The 19,038-nt window shown below is 40.9% G+C and overlaps 1 protein-coding gene and 1 pseudogene across 1 annotated transcript; one reads left to right on the top strand and one right to left on the bottom strand.

Moving 5' to 3' along the window:
* Positions 1-276: 276 nt before the first annotated feature.
* On the bottom strand, positions 277-1,188 carry LOC125146544 (olfactory receptor 4C11-like). The gene has a single exon (XM_047823254.1). It carries the CDS (start codon positions 1,186-1,188, stop codon positions 277-279), a length of 912 nt encoding a protein of 303 aa, XP_047679210.1.
* Positions 1,189-1,343: 155 nt separating this feature from the next.
* Positions 1,344-17,522, top strand: LOC125146543 (solute carrier family 25 member 43-like; annotated as a pseudogene).
* Positions 17,523-19,038: the final 1,516 nt, after the last annotated feature.

Genomic DNA, 19,038 nt, shown 5'->3' with positions numbered 1-19,038 from the left:
CAAAAGAATTCAACTGAGAGCCAGCCCAGGATGTTCACAATGGTTATGGGTGTTAAGTAATCCTATTTTAATGCCATCCTCTCTGAATAAGGGATGTGTATTTATTCGTACTTATTCATAATAATTCAATTAAATATATAAAATATTAGTGAAATTAAAATTTCCTAATGGATTTTTCCCACAATGAGAATAATTCATCTTGCCTGTCCATGAAGGAAAACCAAGCTGTCAAGGAAAAATACTTTAGAATCCCTGAATATCCTATATCGAAAGAAGTCATTCTTTGCTACACCATAATTTCTTCATGGCTTTTTTCACTTCCATATTCCTCAGTGTATAGATCAGAGGGTTCAGCAGGGGCGTCCCAATTGTATAAAACACAGCCACCATTTTGTCTATTGGAAATGTAGCTGGGGGGCGTGTGTATATGAATATGCATGGACCAAAAAATAAGACAACCACAATAAAGTGGGAGGTGCAGGTGGAAAGGGCTTTTCGCCTTCCTTCAGCACTGTGGTTACGCAGAGAGTACAAGATAACAACATAGGAGGTAAGCAGGATTATGAAACTCACCGTGCATATGGTTCCACTGTTAGAAACAAGTAGCAAATTTGTCACATAAGTGTCCATGCAGGCAAGTTTCAACAAGGGCTGCAAGTCACAGAAATAGTGGTCAATCACGTTGGGGCCACAGAAAGGCAATCTCAAAGTCAGGAAAATTTGTGCCAAAGAGTGGATACAAGATGCCACCCAGACCAGAATCACCAAAATGCTGCAGACGTGCCGGTTCATGATGGTTGTGTATCGCAAGGGCTTACAAATGGCTACATAGCGATCCAAAGCCATGAGGATGAGCACCAAGATTTCCATGCACCCAAAGAAATGGAATGTAAAGACCTGAATCATGCACTCATTGTAAGAAATGGTCTTCTTGTGAGAAAGGGCATCCACAATCAATCTAGGGGCTGTGGTTGTAGAGAAGCAGGTGTCAGCAAAAGACAGATAGAATAGGAAGAAGTACATGGGAGTCCCCAGGGTCCTGCTTGTTTTGATAGTCACTACAATGAGAAAGTTCCCCAACAGTGTTGCAAGGTAAAAGATCAAGAAGACCCCGAATACTGCCTTCTGCTTTACTGGATCCTGTGTCAGCCCAAGGAGAATGAATTCAGTCACACTGCTATTCATCATAATACTACTGGCTGAAAGTAAGGTGCAGTTGAGGACAAGGGCTGAATCTGCAAAGAGAAGAAAAGAAGTGTCAGCTTGGGAAGATCAGTGGGCTGAACTCTGAATGCCTTGCTTTTGCTCCATGTTATGTTACCTCTGACTGCCTTCAGTCCTCTATGACTCTTGGTAAATCAGCAGATGCCCAAGCCTCTCCCAGATCTGTTGATTCAGAAGCTAACTGCCTTGAATCAACAAAGCCTTTGCATTTGGGGAGGTAAAATTAAATGTCCTTAAAAAATTCTGATTCCCACCAAGATTGAAAACTGCAGAACTTGAACTGTCCTTGGGCAAGTAGCTTAACTGTCTCAAATTTAGCTTTCATGTGAAAAAGGGAGTGCAAATATTTGCTGTAGCTGATCCTGAGTTTCCTTAAGAATTAAAAGATTGTATATGCACACAGATACACATATAGGTGTTATCTATGTGCTTTGAAATAAAAAAAATTCTATTCCACTATGATTAAGCACTCATATCGTTGGAGAATCCCTCTGGAAGAAAATATTCTCTGTTCAGTTCATTCATTTATGTCCTGACCCCTTCATCTCTGATCCCATCTGTATCTTGGATGTAATATGCTTTACAAAAGTCTGTTTTGACAATCTTTTACTTACACCTCTCATGTTCAATGTCAGCTTCTCTGATATCATTATAAAACAAATGTCAGGACAACTTTGTGGTTGGAATAATTGAGGAAACTGTTTACCCTCCTGACTGTACTGTGGGACTAAACTCAGAATATTGAGCATCTCTGCCTATGAATTCAACATGCTATAAAATTCCTAATGATGCCTATAATCCTAATAGGCATCAGAGATGTTACTCAGAGATGTTCATTTTACCCTGAAGTCACCAGCACGCTTCTAAAAATGTCATCTGAAAAGTATCCCATAATTCCAACATACTATGTTATGATTGTTCTATTTCAAGTATTTGTTCATAACATGTTGAGTTTTCACTGAAATCATCATATAATATCATTTTGTGTCCTGATTTTGACTTGGGATTATTATAATACTTCTTCCCATGTTATTATACTTATCATTAGTTTAACTGTTAATTTAATTATGTGATATTGTATAAAGCTTTTTAAGTGGCATCTCTTTGATCATTTGTCTTTTTAGATATTTATATCACTTCCAATTTTGACTCACACAGATAACAACTTAGTTTCCCAAGTATGATGCCGCTGTCCCAAATGCTAGGGATTATCATTGCTGTTGACAATTATTAAAAACGTTTTTCAATATTTTGTGTGCATTTATTAACTATATTTTATTATGAAATAATTCATGATTGTCATTAATTATTCAAAGTACACAGAAGAATGAAAGAAAATTTATAAGCTGTCTCCAAATTATTGTATCTATAATCCTACTCTTCGGAAATAACTATTGGTTTTCTTATATGTCTTTTAAGAAACATTCTCTAAGTATATTGACATTTGTGTTCCTGTCCACATCTTTTAACTATACACATATGGTCAATATTTCAAGGTTCATGATTTTACAGAAGATGCAAACAAACAAAAAAGGTTATTTTATGACATGATCTTATTCTCTCATTTGGTTAGTAAAAAAATTGCATTTTGTTATATACATACACATTTTTATCACCAGCCACATGTTACATTTTTACTACGTTTTTTTACATGTTTACTACATTTTTTAATGAAAGTATTGCTCTTAAGAGAATTTTTTTATGTTTGTTCAGTTCATATTTTGCAATGTTGATATTTTATCTGGGATGGCTATTCATCAAGAAAATAACTACATTTCTTGGTCAAGAACACAGTGGCTTCAGTCAGATGTCTTGGGTTCAAATCCCAGCTCCACTTTTTACTAGCTGGGGAAAGCTACTTTAACATAACATAAAATACTTCTTCTTAATGATTTTTGAGTTTTAAGATACATGTAGATGAAATCATTCATTATTTACAGGACTATGTGGTTGGTATTAGAAGAATAGAAACCATCTGCAGAGAGAAGTGTAAAAATTCCTAAGAGACAGACGGATCAGTGAAAAACTCCAGATTATGTTAAGGGATGAACTACAGCTTTAACTGAAGAAAGTCAGATTCTGAACCAGGTTCCCTGAGATGCAAACATCCTAAAGCAGAGCAGAGAGGTAGGTTAGCACAGTGACAGAGCATCAAAGCTGAAGCTGAACCGCCTGGATTCATACCCCAACTCCTGCACAGTATGGTGCCATATTTCACAAGTCCCGCTATATCTGTGGGCTTCATTCTCTTCACCTGTAAATGTGAAGAGTAAAAGAATCTACTTTTTAGAGTTTCTATGAAAGCTAAATAATTAAGTATGTACAATGCATAAGAGATGCAGATAAGCAGTACATGCTTTTGGAATGGTCCTTTCATTAAGGTTATTAGCATCAATGTTGTATTACGATTATTAATATTATCAAGATATTAATCTACTTGTTCATTTACCCCTAATACAGCTTCACAACTGTTTTCACACTAATTGCCTGTGGGGGATAAGCTTAGAAATCCTCTGGGCTTACACCAATGGGTTAACAAGGCATAGAGAATTACAGTCATAAAACAGTCACACCCGAGTTTGAGTTAGCCAGATTGACACCCCAAGAATAGGGGGTTGCAAAGGCACCCCGAGTATAAGGAGGCAAAAAGGCACCAAGAAGGAATAGGGAGGTGTAAAGGCACCCCAAAATAGACACCGGTGCAGAACCCCCAGAATAGAGAGGGATTGGCAAAGGCCTAAAATAGGAACAGGGACAAAGGTGCCCAACACATAGGTATATGAAATAAACAAGATTAGATGTTCAGGTTGAAAGCATTGCCAATTTAGTACTACATCAGAAAAGCTGCTTTCACAGGATGATAGGGCCCAGTTAGGTAAATTGGTGAATTGGACTGTGGACTGCTGCGCTGCAGGCAAAGCAGCCCAGAGCAGAGAGGGTTAACAAAAGAAAAGGTGCCTTGTTAACTCTGAGGTTATTTCCCCTACCTGCCTCATCCCCTAGGCTAGCTAAGGTAAACAGAGGTTCTGCCTCATATCCACTGTAAACAACCTTCCTCCCGATTGCCCTGCACCCAGCTTTTGTTTTGTATTAACCCAAACCCCTAACCCCAAATATCTTCAGGACCCCCTTTCCCTCACAACCACAAGTTAATGTTGACAAATTCATTCTCTCTTTGTGCACATCCATCACCTTCTGATCCTAATAAAAACAGGGCAAGGACACTTATTCAGGGCTCTTGTCTTTCCCAGACATTAGCCATCTCTCATTTTTCATCCTGTGTCCCACTCTCTTGCCAGACAAAAGAGAATTTTACAGCCAGAGCCTATGACAATTTCCTTCCTCGAATGACTGAAATCACCTCGGCACTGTGGTTTCTGCTAATTTGCTCATGGTGATCAGTAGCTGGGAATGGCAACTCCAAATATCCTTAATAAATACTAAAAAAACAAATATAAAGTGCAAACAGCTTCCCTAAATGTGACCCATGATGACATGAGAGTAGAAATAAAACATACCCTTGGTTGTAAAGAGTTTGTGATCCAAAGATACAAAAATCAGAGGGGTGAGAGCATTTGACATGAAAGAAACCAACCAAAGTTTTAATGGGGATCATGGGACAAATAGAGAAGGTCAGTATGAAACTTCTGGTGGTTTAGACTGATTCTAGTGTCATAGTAGAAAAACTTGGAAAAGCAAGGTTTCGTCTCTGCCAAAGGCCATGGAAGCCACGTTATGAAATCTGAACATATTTTTGCAGTCAAGTATAAGATTTGGAGATATACAAGATATGAGAGCTGATTTTATTAAGATTTATTCAGCACAGAAGAACAAAATCATTCAGCTGTTTATCAAAATTTAATCATCTGGTTTTCTAAATTTAGTCCAGTTGGATTTGGGCTTATCTGGAATGAGGTGTCTGCTCCCTTCAAGATGTCAGGGTTGCACTGAAGACATCCATCTTTGAATCCCCTGCACTTAGAAACTCAATGGGCAGCATACAGGTGGATCCACTGTGGCCCCAACAGAACGAAGACTGGCCCAGCAGGCATCCCGAGTATGATTCAATGGTGACTCCAGACCTGTCCCTTCCCCTCTCAGAGGAGGAGCAGATGGGCTCCCTCTCAGCTGTCTCTGTGGGGGGGAGAGGAGGAGGCAGCAAAATAACATACCTCCTCTCAGCTTTAATAAGATCTTTTGGTCGTTGTTGTTTTTTAGTTTATTTTTGTTGTCAAGAGTTTATTTTTTTACAACAGTGCTACATTCACAGCAACACCAACACACAGGTACAGAGATTCCCCATAAGGTCCCTAGCCGCCACCCAAATATCACCTCTGCCATTACCAACATTGCCCGCCAGAACGGTACATTTCCCAGAACTGATGAGCCTACCGTGACACATCCTCATCACCCAGAGTCCAAAGTTTACCCCAAGGTTGAATCTTGGGTGTGGTACATTCTATGGTTTCGGTACATATTAGTAACAGACATCCATCATTGTAATATCATACAGAGTATTTTCACTGATGTAAAAACAGGATCAGTTTAGATTCTCAAAACATGGGACATAAAAACTCCTTTCACACAATGTCTAATACTCCTTAAATTCTAAATAAAATGTCTTACACCATTTTGTTGGAGAAAATAACACATCGTGGGAGATAACTATGTGAGTTTTCACTGTGAGCATTATTAGCTCAAACAGTACAAAATCGGGCTGGTTACTCATAAACAGAAGTATTACAAATGGTCAATCCTACAGTTCTTTAAGTGGACCCTCTGTTTCTATACAGAAAGGATGGACACAATTTCAGAAATTCCCTCTTCTCCTTGCTCTCTATCCTCTCCTCTTTTTACCTCCTAGCTACAACTTCAAAAGGAAAAGTGGACATTCTAAAACTATGATGAATCTTAAGATTAAAGGGTTACTGTGGTTTTCAAGTGTGAAGGCTGAAATACTCACCATGACTTTCAAAGTCCTCAAACTTTGTGCCATAGTCTTGCTTACCACCTTTCCTCCCAGGGCTTCTGCTCGTGTGTGTTCCAGCCATGCCTGACACTTGCTGTCCCTCATGAATATGTCCCGACCGTCTCATTTCCTAAATTTTAAGTACTTCTTAGTGGTTATGTGACTTCCTCTGATACAACTTCCACCTTCCATTTCTTCCTGGATCCAGAGTCCCCTGTCCATCTCCTCGGCACAGCCTTCCAGGTTTTCCCAAACGATTTTCTTGCTAATGGCCTTCAACTGTTAAAGTGTGTGTGTGTGTGTGTGTGTGTGTGTTTTGAATCATGCAACCTTTGATTATACCCCTCTTTCCTTCTCTCTTTAAAATCTTTGTTCATTGGAATTTATATCTCATTAGGCAAATTCACATTTTCTATTTTGTGCACGTCCAACTAGGCTGGGAAGCAACTTAGCAGAGAGCAGTCAAAAAGAAACCAGTACCAGAACTCAAACCTTTGTGCTCCATGGTAATATCTCCCTCTCGAACACTCCACAACTCACCCACCACTGCCCTGCAAAGCATCAGACTCCATTCATTTGGGTGGAGCCGGCATAAAGCCAGAAAACCGTGAATCAGTAGAGAAGAAAATCACTGCCATGCCCAGTATGTACCCTGACTCTCAAATGGATGCAAATTGTAGAGGGATTAAAAAAGAGAGCAAAATTTATATTTATATTTATGTTTCTGTTTATTTATATTTATTTATGTTCACATTTATCATTTAAGCCCACAGTGTAAGGTTGAGCAAAGAATCTTGTTAGGGATAAAGAGTACTTGTCTCGGATTTAATGAGAGAGTTTGCTTCTCATTCCTCCACTCCATATATACCCCTTACCCCAACAGCAGAAAGAGAATATAATTCTTAGCTGTGAGCAGGGTTGACAGTGGGTCTGGAGAGACCACTTTAGTATCACAACTGGCAGAACATTCAGTGCATCATAGAATCGTGGTATCGACTGTTACAATGCATGCAGACTGCATATGGTCTGTGTACAACCTGGTCCTTTTCCTGATCTTAAACCTTGTAAATAAGAAATCCACCTGGGGGCTCCTGGGTGGCTCAGTTGGTTAAGCATGGACTTTGGCTCAGGTCGTGATCTCGCGGTTTATGAGTTCGAGCCCCACGTCGGGCTCTGTGCTGACAGCTCAGAGCCTGGAGCCTGCTTCAGATTCTGTGTCTCCCTCTCTCTCTGCCCTTCCCCTGCTCACACTGTCACACTCTCTCAAAAATAGATAAAACATTTTTAAAAATTTAAACAACAAAAAAAGAAATTCACCTGTATAGGGGCACCTGGGTGACTCAGTTATGTGTCAGACTCTTCATTTCAGCTCAGGCCATGATCTCACGGTTCATGGGACAAGGCCCACATTGGGTTCTGGGCTGACAGCCTGCCTGGGATTCTCTCTCTCTCTCCCTCCCTCACTCATTCTCTTTCTCTATCTCTCTTCTCTCTTTCTCTTGTGAAATAAATAACCATTTAAACTGAATAAAAGAAAATTGAGGATCAGCTGCTTATTTAATCCATTAAAAGAAAAAGAAACCCATATATATAGGATACTATACCTCTGCCCCCTCAAATATACCCCCCACCTTTCCAATAAGCATTGGTCCTGAGAATGTCCTGCCTCAAGCAGAGGCCAGTGAAAGCTGGGAGCCCTGACACATTCAGATCCTCTCATCACTAAGACAAATATGTTCCCGGAGTTTCAAGCTTCTCAGGAGACAGAACTAAATCATGGCAACTGCCCTAAAACCCAGTCCTGCATGGGAGGCAAGGAAAAGAACATAGTTTACTTGGGTTTGAAAACTTACCTTATTTCTCTTAAAGGAGATGAGATCCAATAGAGAGCTCCTAGATTTGCTCTCGCATTTCGGATTTACTTTGAAGATGAATCATGTGCAGTAAGTGTGCAACATGTAAACTGTACATCCAATAGATTTACTCAGCTTTCCAGTGCAGGGTCTGTGGGGAGAGGAGATACTCCACAGACAGCCAGTCTTCCTTAAAAGGACTGAGTTAGAGCTGTAATATCAGCAGAAAATTTCTTATTTCTATTCTTAGAACTTTCGAGAATAAAAAGGAAACATCCCCACTATTCTATGATAGAAACATCTCTAAAAGCAGCTCTGTAACCCCCAAAAAAACACCTGGAAGAGCACATGAGTTAACATTTCTTCCTCCTCCATCAGATATTTATAGAGATTTCATAGACGTTCACAAATGCTGAGCCTTTGGAGGGACAAAGACTCTGCCCTTCCCACCTCAAAGGATAAGCACAATTAATCCCAATCACAGCAAACCATGGTGCCAAGGATTCATGAACAAGACTGTCAGCGGGCAGATTCTGTCCTCAGAGCTCTTCTCCCCCTCCAGTCTGTCCTAAGGGACACGTCTCACTTCAGTTACCAAATGCTCCACACCTGTCTCTGCCCTAAGGAAAAAGTAAGCAGGTAGAGATCACTGAAAGTTCCCAAATGCTCTGCTCTTTAAGCCAAATGTTTTCTAACCCCATGCAAAACTCGGAGCCCATGTAGAGTTTGAACCACATGTGATATAATTGAATTCTAGCTTCACTATTTGTGTCTCTGTCACTTTAAGCAAGTTTCTAAACTTCTCCCTCTTTCTTATTCTAGAAAAAGTCACTCTTAGATATAATACAATAAATCTTAATGAGACTCATAAAATATAAAATTACAATGAAAACTACTCATTAAAATTTCTACAATTTCTAAATATTTTGAAGTCAGTTGACTCAGTAGGTAAAGAGAGAAGAGAAAGAATATGGAAATGAAGACATTTTTAAAATTTTTTTTTATTTTTCAATCAACTCAAGTTATACTTAACAATGAAATGCACTTTTGTTATTGAGCAATTCTACACATTACTCAGTGCTCATCACAAGTGTCACAGACTCACTACCTCTGGAGTATCTTCTCTCCTCTTGATCTCCTTTACTATTTCACCCAGCCACCCACCTCTCTTCGGCAACCAGCATTTTATTCTCTTTATTTTAGAGTCTGGGTTTTTTTTTTCTTTTTCCTTTGTTCATTTGCGTTGTTTCTTAAATTCCACTTATGAGTGAAGTCATAAGATATTTGTCTTCTCTGACTAATTTACCTCAGCAGAATGCTGTAGTTCCATCCACATTGATGCAAATGGCAAGATTTCATTTTTTTTGATTGCCAAGTAATACTCCAGTATGTGTGTGTGTGTGTGTGTGTGTGTTGATATATATACCACATCCTCTTTATCCATTCATCCATCGATGGACACTTGGGCTCTTTCCATACTTTGGCTATTGTTGATAGTGCTGCTATAAACGTGGGGGTGCATGTGTCCCTTCGAAACAGCACATTGTATCCCTTGGATAAATCCCTAGTAGTGCAATTGCTGGCTCATAGGGTAGTTCTATTGTTAAATTTTTGAGGAACCTCCATACTGTTTCTATTACATTCAAAGGATTCTACAATGGGTGTGGTATGTATTCCTGAACAAACAGACAAAACTCCAGGCCTTCTTGGATCTTACATTCTGCTGGGGACAGACAATAAACAATATAATAATAAGTCAGTCAAATAGTATGTTAAGAGATGATAAATGCCATTGAAAAAGAAAGCCAAGTAAGAACAGGGGATATGGCATGCTAATGGAAATACAGTAGTAAATACAGAAGAGAAGCTTCACTGAGGAGAGATTAGAATAAGACCATAAGCAGATGAGGCTATTAGGCAAACACCCATGTGTTAAGCAGAGAAAACAGCTGAAGCAAATAACACAGAAAGCCTGCCTGGTGTGGTCAATAAATTGCAAGGAGGCGATTGTGGCTGGAGCTGAGCAAGTGTGAAGTATCAGAAGAAGCCAAAAGAGCCACAGAATGTCAAACCATTGTAAGGGTTTGGTCTTCTTCTCTGAGCAAAATGGAGTCACTGCAGGGTTTTGATGAAAATAGACTTAACAGATTGAGAGTAGAAGTAGGGAGAATTCTAAGTTCATGACTATGATCTAAGTGAGAGACGATGGCAGCCCAGACCAGGATGGAAGGAGACTTGATGGGAAAATAGATCATACGCTGCATCTATTTTGAAGGCAAATGAATGTTTTTCTTTTTTTTTTTTTTTTTTTTTTTTTTTAACGTTTATTTTATTTTATTTTTTTTTTTTTTGATTTATGTATCCAGTTATGAGAATTCACTTGGATTTAATGTTTTTTTTTTTTTGCTAGTTTTCTTTTTTTTTTTTTTATTTTTTTATGAAATTTATTGACAACTTGGTTTCCATACAACACCCAGTGCTCATCCCAAAAGGTGCCCTCCTCAGTACCCATCACCCACCCTCCCCTCCCTCCCACCCTCCCCTCCCTCCCACCCTCCATCAACCCTCAGTTCTCGGTTTTTAACAGTCTCTTATGCTTTGGCTCTCTCCCACTCTAACCTCTTTTTTTTTTTTTTCCTTCCCCTCCCCCATGGGTTCCTGGTAAGTTTCTCAGGATCCACATAAGAGTGAAACCATATGGTATCTGTCTTTCTCTGTATGGCTTATTTCACTTAGCATCACACTCTCCAGTTCCATCCACGTTGCTACAAAAGGCCATATTTCATTTTTTCTCATTGCCACGTAATATTCCATTGTGTATATAAACCACAGTTTCTTTATCCATTCATCAGTTGATGGACATTTAGGCTCTTTCCATAATTTGGCTATTGTTGAGAGTGCTGCTATGAACATTGGGGTACAAGTGGCCCTATGCATCAGTACTCCTGTATCCCTTGGATAAATTCCTAGCATTGGTATTGCTGGGTCATAGGGTAGGTCTATTTTTAATTTTCTGAGGAACCTCCACACTGCTTTCCAGAGCGGCTGCACCAATTTGCATTCCCACCAACAGTGCAAGAGGGTTCCCGTTTCTCCACATCCTCTCCAGCATCTATAGTCTCCTGATTTGTTCATTTTGGCCACTCTGACTGGCGTGAGGTGATACCTGAGTGTGGTTTTGATTTGTATTTCCCTGATAAGGAGCGACGCTGAACATCTTTTCATGTGCCTGTTGGCCATCCGGATGTCTTCTTTAGAGAAGTGTCTATTCATGTTTTCTGCCCATTTCTTCACTGGGTTATTTGTTTTTCGGGTGTGGAGTTTCGTGAGCTCTTTATAGATTTTGGATACTAGCCCTTTGTCCGATATGTCATTTGCGAATATCTTTTCCCATTCCGTTGGTTGCCTTTTAGTTTTGTTGGTTGTTTCCTTTGCTGTGCAGAAGCTTTTTATCTTCATAAGGTCCCAGTAATTCACTTTTGCTTTTAATTCCCTTGCCTTTGGGGATGTGTCGAGTAAGAGATTGCTACGGCTGAGGTCAGAGAGGTCTTTTCCTGCTTTCTCCTCTAAGGTTTTGATGGTGTCCTGTCTCACATTTAGGTCCTTTATCCATTTTGAGTTTATTTTTGTGAATGGTGTGAGAAAGTGGTCTAGTTTCAACCTTCTGCATGTTGCTGTCCAGTTCTCCCAGCACCATTTGTTAAAGAGACTGTCTTTTTTCCATTGGATGTTCTTTCCTGCTTTGTCAAAGATAAGTTGGCCATACGTTTGTGGGTCTAGTTCTGGGGTTTCTATTCTATTCCATTGGTCTATGTGTCTGTTTTGGTGCCAATACCATGCTGTCTTGATGATGACAGCTTTGTAGTAGAGGCTAAAGTCTGGGATTGTGATGCCTCCTGCTTTGGTCTTCTTCTTCAAAATTCCTTTGGCTATTCGGGGCCTTTTGTGGTTCCATATGAATTTTAGGATTGCTTGTTCTAGTTTCGAGAAGAATGCTGGTGCAATTTTGATTGGGATTGCATTGAATGTGTAGATAGCTTTGGGTAGTATTGACATTTTGACAATATTTATTTTTCCAATCCATGAGCAGGGAATGTCTTTCCATTTCTTTAAATCTTCTTCAATTTCCTTCATAAGCTTTCTATAATTTTCAGCATACAGATCCTTTACATCTTTGGTTAGATTTATTCCTAGGTATTTTATGCTTCTTGGTGCAATTGTGAATGGGATCAGTTTCTTTATTTGTCTTTCTGTTGCTTCATTGTTAGTGTATAAGAATGCAATTGATTTCTGTACATTGATTTTGTATCCTGCAACTTTGCTGAATTCCTGTATCAGTTCTAGCAGACTTTTGGTGGAGTCTATCGGATTTTCCATGTATAATATCATGTCATCTGCAAAAAGCGAAAGCTTGACTTCATCTTTGCCAATTTTGATGCCTTTGATTTCCTTTTGTTGTCTGATTGCTGATGCTAGAACTTCCAGCACTATGTTAAACAGCAGCGGTGAGAGTGGGCATCCTTGTCGTGTTCCTGATCTCAGGGAAAAAGCTCTCAATTTTTCCCCGTTGAGGATGATGTTAGCTGTGGGCTTTTCATAGATGGCTTTTATGATCTTTAAGTATGTTCCTTCTATCCCGACTTTCTCAAGGGTTTTTATTAAGAAAGGGTGCTGGATTTTGTCGAAGGCCTTTTCTGCATCGATTGACAGGATCATATGGTTCTTCTCTTTTTTTTTTGTTAATGTGATGTATCACGTTGATTGATTTGCGAATGTTGAACCAGCCCTGCATCCCAGGAATGAATCCCACTTGATCATGGCGAATAATTCTTTTTATATGCCGTTGAATTCGATTTGCTAGTATCTTATTGAGAATTTTTGCATCCATATTCATCAGGGATATTGGCCTGTAGTTCTCTTTTTTTACTGGGTCTCTGTCTGGTTTAGGAATCAAAGTAATACTGGCTTCATAGAATGAGTCTGGAAGTTTTCCTTCCCTTTCTATTTCTTGGAATAGCTTGAGAAGGATAGGTATTATCTCTGCTTTAAACGTCTGGTAGAACTCCCCTGGGAAGCCATCTGGTCCTGGACTCTTATTTGTTGGGAGATTTTTGATAACCGATTCAATTTCTTCGCTGGTTATGGGTCTGTTCAAGCTTTCTATTTCCTCCTGATTGAGTTTTGGAAGCGTGTGGGTGTTCAGGAATTTGTCCATTTCTTCCAGGTTGTCCAATTTGTTGGCATATAAGTTTTCATAGTATTCCCTGATAATTGTTTGTATCTCTGAGGGATTGGTTGTAATAATTCCATTTTCATTCATGATTTTATCTATTTGGGTCATCTCCCTTTTCTTTTTGAGAAGCCTGGCTAGAGGTTTGTCAATTTTGTTTATTTTTTCAAAAAACCAACTCTTGGTTTCGTTGATCTGTTCTACAGTTTTTTTAGATTCTATATTGTTTATTTCTGCTCTGATCTTTATTATTTCTCTTCTTCTGCTAGGTTTAGGCTGCCTTTGCTGTTCTGCTTCTAGTTCCTTTAGGTGTGCTGTTAGAGTTTGTATTTGGGATTTTTCTTGTTTCTTGAGATAGGACTGGATGGCAATGTATTTTCCTCTCAGGACTGCCTTTGCTGCGTCCCAAAGCGTTTGGATTGTTGTATTTTCGTTTTCGTTTGTTTCCATATATTTTTTAATTTCTTCTCTAATTGCCTGGTTGACCCACTCATTCGTTAGTAGGGTGTTCTTTAACCTCCATGCTTTTGGAGGTTTTCCAGACTTTTTTCTGTGGTTGATTTCAAGCTTCATAGCATTGTGGTCTGAAAGTAAGCATGGTATAATTTCAATTCTTGTAAACTTATGAAGGGCTGTTTTGTGACCCAGTATATGATCTATCTTGGAGAATGTTCCATGTGCACTCGAGAAGAAAGTATATTCTGTTGCTTTGGGATGCAGAGTTCTAAATATATCTGTCAAGTCCATCTGATCCAATGTGTCATTCAGGGCCCTTGTTTCTTTATTGACCGTGTGTCTAGATGATCTATCCATTTCTGTAAGTGGGGTGTTAAAGTCCCCTGCAATTACCACATTCTTATCAATAAGGTTGCTTATGTTTATGAGTAATTGTTTTATATATTTGGGGGCTCCGGTGTTTGGCGCATAGACATTTATAATTGTTACCTCTTCCTGATGGATAGACCCTGTAACTATTATATAATGTCCTTCTTCATCTCTTGTTACAGCCTTTAATTTAAAGTCTAGTTTGTCTGATATAAGTATGGCTACTCCAGCTTTTTTTTGGCTTCCAGTAGCATGATAAATAGTTCTCCATCCCCTCACTCTCAATCTAAAGGTGTCCTCAGGTCTAAAATGAGTCTCTTGTAGACAGCAAATAGATGGGTCTTGTTTTTTTATCCATTCTGATACCCTATGTCTTTTGGTTGGCGCATTTAATCCATTTACATTCAGTGTTATTATAGAAAGATACGGGTTTAGAGTCATTGTGATGTCTGTATGTTTTATGCTTGTAGTGATGTCTCTGGGACTTTGTCTCACAGGGTCCCCCTTAGGATCTCTTGTAGGGCTGGTTTAGTGGTGACAAATTCCTTCAGTTTTTGTTTGTTCGGGAAGACCTTTATCTCTCCTTCTATTCTAAATGACAGACTTGCTGGATAAAGGATTCTTGGCTGCATATTTTTTCTGTCTAGCACCCTGAAAATCTCGTGCCAATTCTTTCTGGCCTGCCAAGTTTCAAAAGAGAGATCAGTCACGAGTCTTATAGGTCTCCCTTTATATGTGAGGGCACGTTTACCCCTTGCTGCTTTCAGAATTTTCTCTTTATCCTTGTATTTTGCCAGTTTCACTATGATATGTCGTGCAGAAGATCGATTCAAGTTACGTCTGAAGGGAGTTCTCTGTGCCTCTTGGATTTCAATGCCTTTTTCCTTCCCCAGTTCAGGGAAGTTCTCAGCTATTATTTCTTCAAGTACCCCTTCAGCACCTTTCCCTCTCTCTTCCTCCTCTGGGATACCAATTATGCGTATATTATTTCTCTTTAGTGCATCACTTAGTTCTCTAATTTTCCCCTCATACTCCTGGATTTTTTTATCTCTCTTTTTCTCAGTTTCCTCTTTTTCCATAACTTTATCTTCTAGTTCACCTATTCTCTCCTCTGACTCTTCAAGCCGAGCTGTGGTGGTTTCCATTTTGTTATGCATTTCGTTTAAAGCGTTTTTCAGCTCCTCGTGACTGTTCCTTAGTCCCTTGATCTCTGTAGCAAGAGATTCTCTGCTGTCCTGTATACTGTTTTCAAGCCCAGCGATTAATTTTATGACAATTATTCTAAATTCACTTTCTGTTATGTTATTTAAGTCCTTTTTGATCAGCTCATTAGCTGTTGTTATTTCCTGGAGATTCTTCTGAGGGGAATTCTTCCGCTTGGTCATTTTGGATAGTCCCTGGCGTGGTGAGGACCTGCAGGGCACTTCCCCTGTGCTGTGGTGTATACCTGGAGTTGGTGGGCGGGGCCGCAGTCAGACCTGATGTCTGCCCCCAGCCCACCGCTGGGGCCACAGTCAGACTGGTGTGTGCCTTCTCTTCCCCTCTCCTAGGGGCGGGATTCACTGTGGGGTGGTGTGGCTCGTCTGGGCTACTTGCACCCTGCCAGGCTTGTGATGCTGGGGATCTGGCGTATTAGCTGGGGTGGGTAGGCAAGGTGCACGGGGGCAGGAGGGGCAGGCTTAGATCGCTTCTCCTTAGGTGATCCACTTCAGGAGGGGCCCTGTGGCAGCGGGAGGGAGTCAGATCCGCTGCCGGAGGTTTGGCGGTTTGGCTCCGCAGAAGCGCAGAGTTGGGTGTTTGCACGGAGCGAGCAAGTTCCCTGGAAGGAACTGGTTCTCTTTGGGATTTTGGCTGGGGGATGGGCGGGGGAGATGGCGCTGGCGAGCGCCTTTGTTCCCCACCAAACTGAGCTCTGTTGTCAGGGGGCTCAGCAGCTCTCCCTCCCTTTGTCCTCCAGCCTTCCCGCTTTCCGAGCAGAGCTGTTAACTTATGACCTCCCAGACGCTAAGTCGCGCTTGTTGTGGGAACACAGTCCGTCAGGCCCCTCCGCTTTTGCAAGCCAGACTCGGGGGCTCTGCTTGGCCGGCGAGCTGCCCCTCCGCCCCGGCTCCCTCCCGCCAGTCCGTGGAGCGCGCACCGCCTCGCCGCCCTTCCTACCCTCTTCCGCAGGCCTCTCGTCTGCGTTTGGCTCCGGCGACTCTGTTCTGCTAATCCTCTGTTGTTTTCTGGGTTATTTAGGCGGGTGTAGATGGAATCCAAGTGATCAGCAGGACGTGCGGTGAGCCCAGCGTCCTCCTAAGCCGCCATCTTGCCGAAAGTCCACGTTTATTTTATTTTTGAAACAGAGAGAGACAGACCATGAACGGGGGAGGGTCAGAGAGAGGGAGACACAGCCAAATGAATGTTTTTCTAATAGGTTATGTGTGAACTGTGATGTTATCGATTTTTTTTTTACTTCCATGTTTTTGGTCTGGGAAACTGGAAGGATGGAATTTTCTGGGGAAGGCCACAGGTCAATTATGTTTGATTGCAAGAACAATCGATTCTTCTCGAATCAAACAATTGCAAATTGATCGCCACTGGGGGCACTGGGCCTGGCGGTTGGGGGTGGAAGGATCAGGGGTCTTCCCACAACCCCGGGGATTCCAGCACATGGAAGGGAAACACGATGGCATGCCTGCACTTCTTCCCCTGCAGAACTGTACCTGCTGAAATTTGTAGTGCTGTTCATGGATGACCTGGGCCATAATCCCAGTGGAGCTCCATCATTGCTGGAAGTCTGGCAGACATGGTTTTCACCATTGTAAAAAATACAGACCTCATCAAAACCAGGCTGTTGTGCAGAATGTGCTGAAACCATCTCACAGGGGGATCCTCTGTATTTTTCTACTGTTTCTGAAGAGGAAGTGTTCCTGACCCTTTATCGGGGGGTTTCCCTTACTGTTTCTCTACTGTCACCCTTCTAGTTTTTGTGAACCTAGAGAAAATCTAGACTGGGCCCCGAGATTGATTCTCTCTCCCCCGCAACTTTGCCAGTGTCTGCCTGGCTACTGCGGTGGCCCAGATCCTCTCCCTTCTACACGGTGAAGAAAAAGATGAAGGCTCAGAGCTCCTACCTCCCCCATTGTGGAGGAGTAGATGTCCATTTCTCAGGAGCAGTGGACAGGGAAAGCCCCAGGGGAACTAGGGCTCTGGAATGGATTGACAGTCAACCTACTGAAGATTTTGCCACATTTTGGAGTTATGTTTGGCACCTTTGAGTTCTCCAAGCAGAATCTGTCTTTACCAAAATTGTTACGTTGTGTCTCTGAGTTATAAATTGACTCTAGGGCTGGATCAGAGTTTGAGGCCCCAGGAATTATGGGAATTAAAAACATTCTTCAAAACTAGACAACTGAAGTCTAAAGAACAAACACTTTAAAGTCGAATAGAAGTGCACCGACAGAAGGCATGCTGCAGTCACAGGCAGATGTGGCTTCATACTGTGCACACACGGAGCGACGAGAGGGTACTCTTGTCTGCTGCTCTTGGAAATGAGAAGGTTCAGCCATATACTGCCTCTGAGCTCCAAACTGATGTCCCTGGGAACACCTGTGCCACAGGAAGGCTGCCCAACACGACTGTCTCATGATGGCACTTCACTAGATTCAATACACGACCCCAAAGAAACGTCACTGTCATGACACCTCAAAACAACATGTAACTGAGGTGGCTGAGCAGATGCCATGTCGGGTCACAGTTTGCACTAAACTACATCCGTCCAGTTTCACTCAATGGGACCAAAGACTTCTCAGTACAATCATTCTGGAACTCATAACCTTTGCTGACTGCTGAATACACACACCGCAGCATAAATTACGCCTTAATCATAAACTAAGTGAAAACATTTAACATTTTTCACCATGAGGGTGCCTGGGTAGCTCAGTCAGTTAAGCTTCTGACTCTGAATTTTGGTTCACAGCATGATATCATAGTTTGGGTGGTGGGATCAAGCCCCACGAGGAGCCAACAGTGTGGAGCCTGCTTGGGATTCTCACGCTCTCTGCCCTTCCCCTCCTTGTGTTTCTTTCTCTCTCTCTCTCTCTCTCTCTCTCTCAAAATAAATAAATAAATAAATAATTTTAAATGTTATCACTATCATAGAACCATGCTTTTTTATTTAAATTTGAAGCAGCCCAAGCTTAGGTATTTCAAGAATCTTGTGTTTCAGGAGGCAGTTTTCGTCATGACTGCTTAATTACGACCAAAAAGACCCTCCTCCAGGTAAAGTCATATACAGATTGAGTGGCCTGAATTCTCTGTCTTTTAAACCTGATTGGCAAACCTACCCTGAAAATAAATTATTTAAGTCAAATTATTCTCGCAAATTGTCTTAGATGCCTAGAAAGGATCAAATAGAACATTTGGCATATATCAAAAAAATGTAACTGAACAAAATACTTCAGGGTAATCATCTCTACTAGAGTTTTTTAAAAATCAGATTTCAGATTGTTACAGCTGAGGACTCTCAGTCAAGTTTATGCAACTGTACTTTCCAATAGTGCCTATTTAAAAAAAATTTTTAACCTTTATTTATTTTTGAGAGAGAGAGACAGAGTGTGAGCAGGGGCAGAGCAGAGAGAGAGGGAGACACAGAATCTGAAGCAGGCTCCAGGTTCTGTCTGCACTGTCAGCACAGAGCCCAATGCGGGGCTCGAAGTCAAGAACTGCGAGACCATGACCTGAGCTGAAGTTAGACGCTCAACTGACTGAGCCACCCAGATGCCTGCAATAGTGCCTATTTATGCGTTTTAAAAATCTAATATTAAGATGTTAATTTATACACAGACAGGCTTAAAATATGTTGAAAGCATTTTCCCTATTAAATTATTTTCAAAAGGGAGACAAACCAGTCATTAAATATGAAGATACCTATTAGATATATAAAGGAAAGTATC

Source organism: Prionailurus viverrinus, chromosome D1, assembly GCF_022837055.1.
Source record: "Prionailurus viverrinus isolate Anna chromosome D1, UM_Priviv_1.0, whole genome shotgun sequence".
Classification (NCBI taxonomy): Eukaryota; Metazoa; Chordata; class Mammalia; order Carnivora; family Felidae; genus Prionailurus; species Prionailurus viverrinus.
Note: the sequence above shows the minus strand (reverse complement) of the source record. Positions and strands in the feature narration are given on the sequence as shown.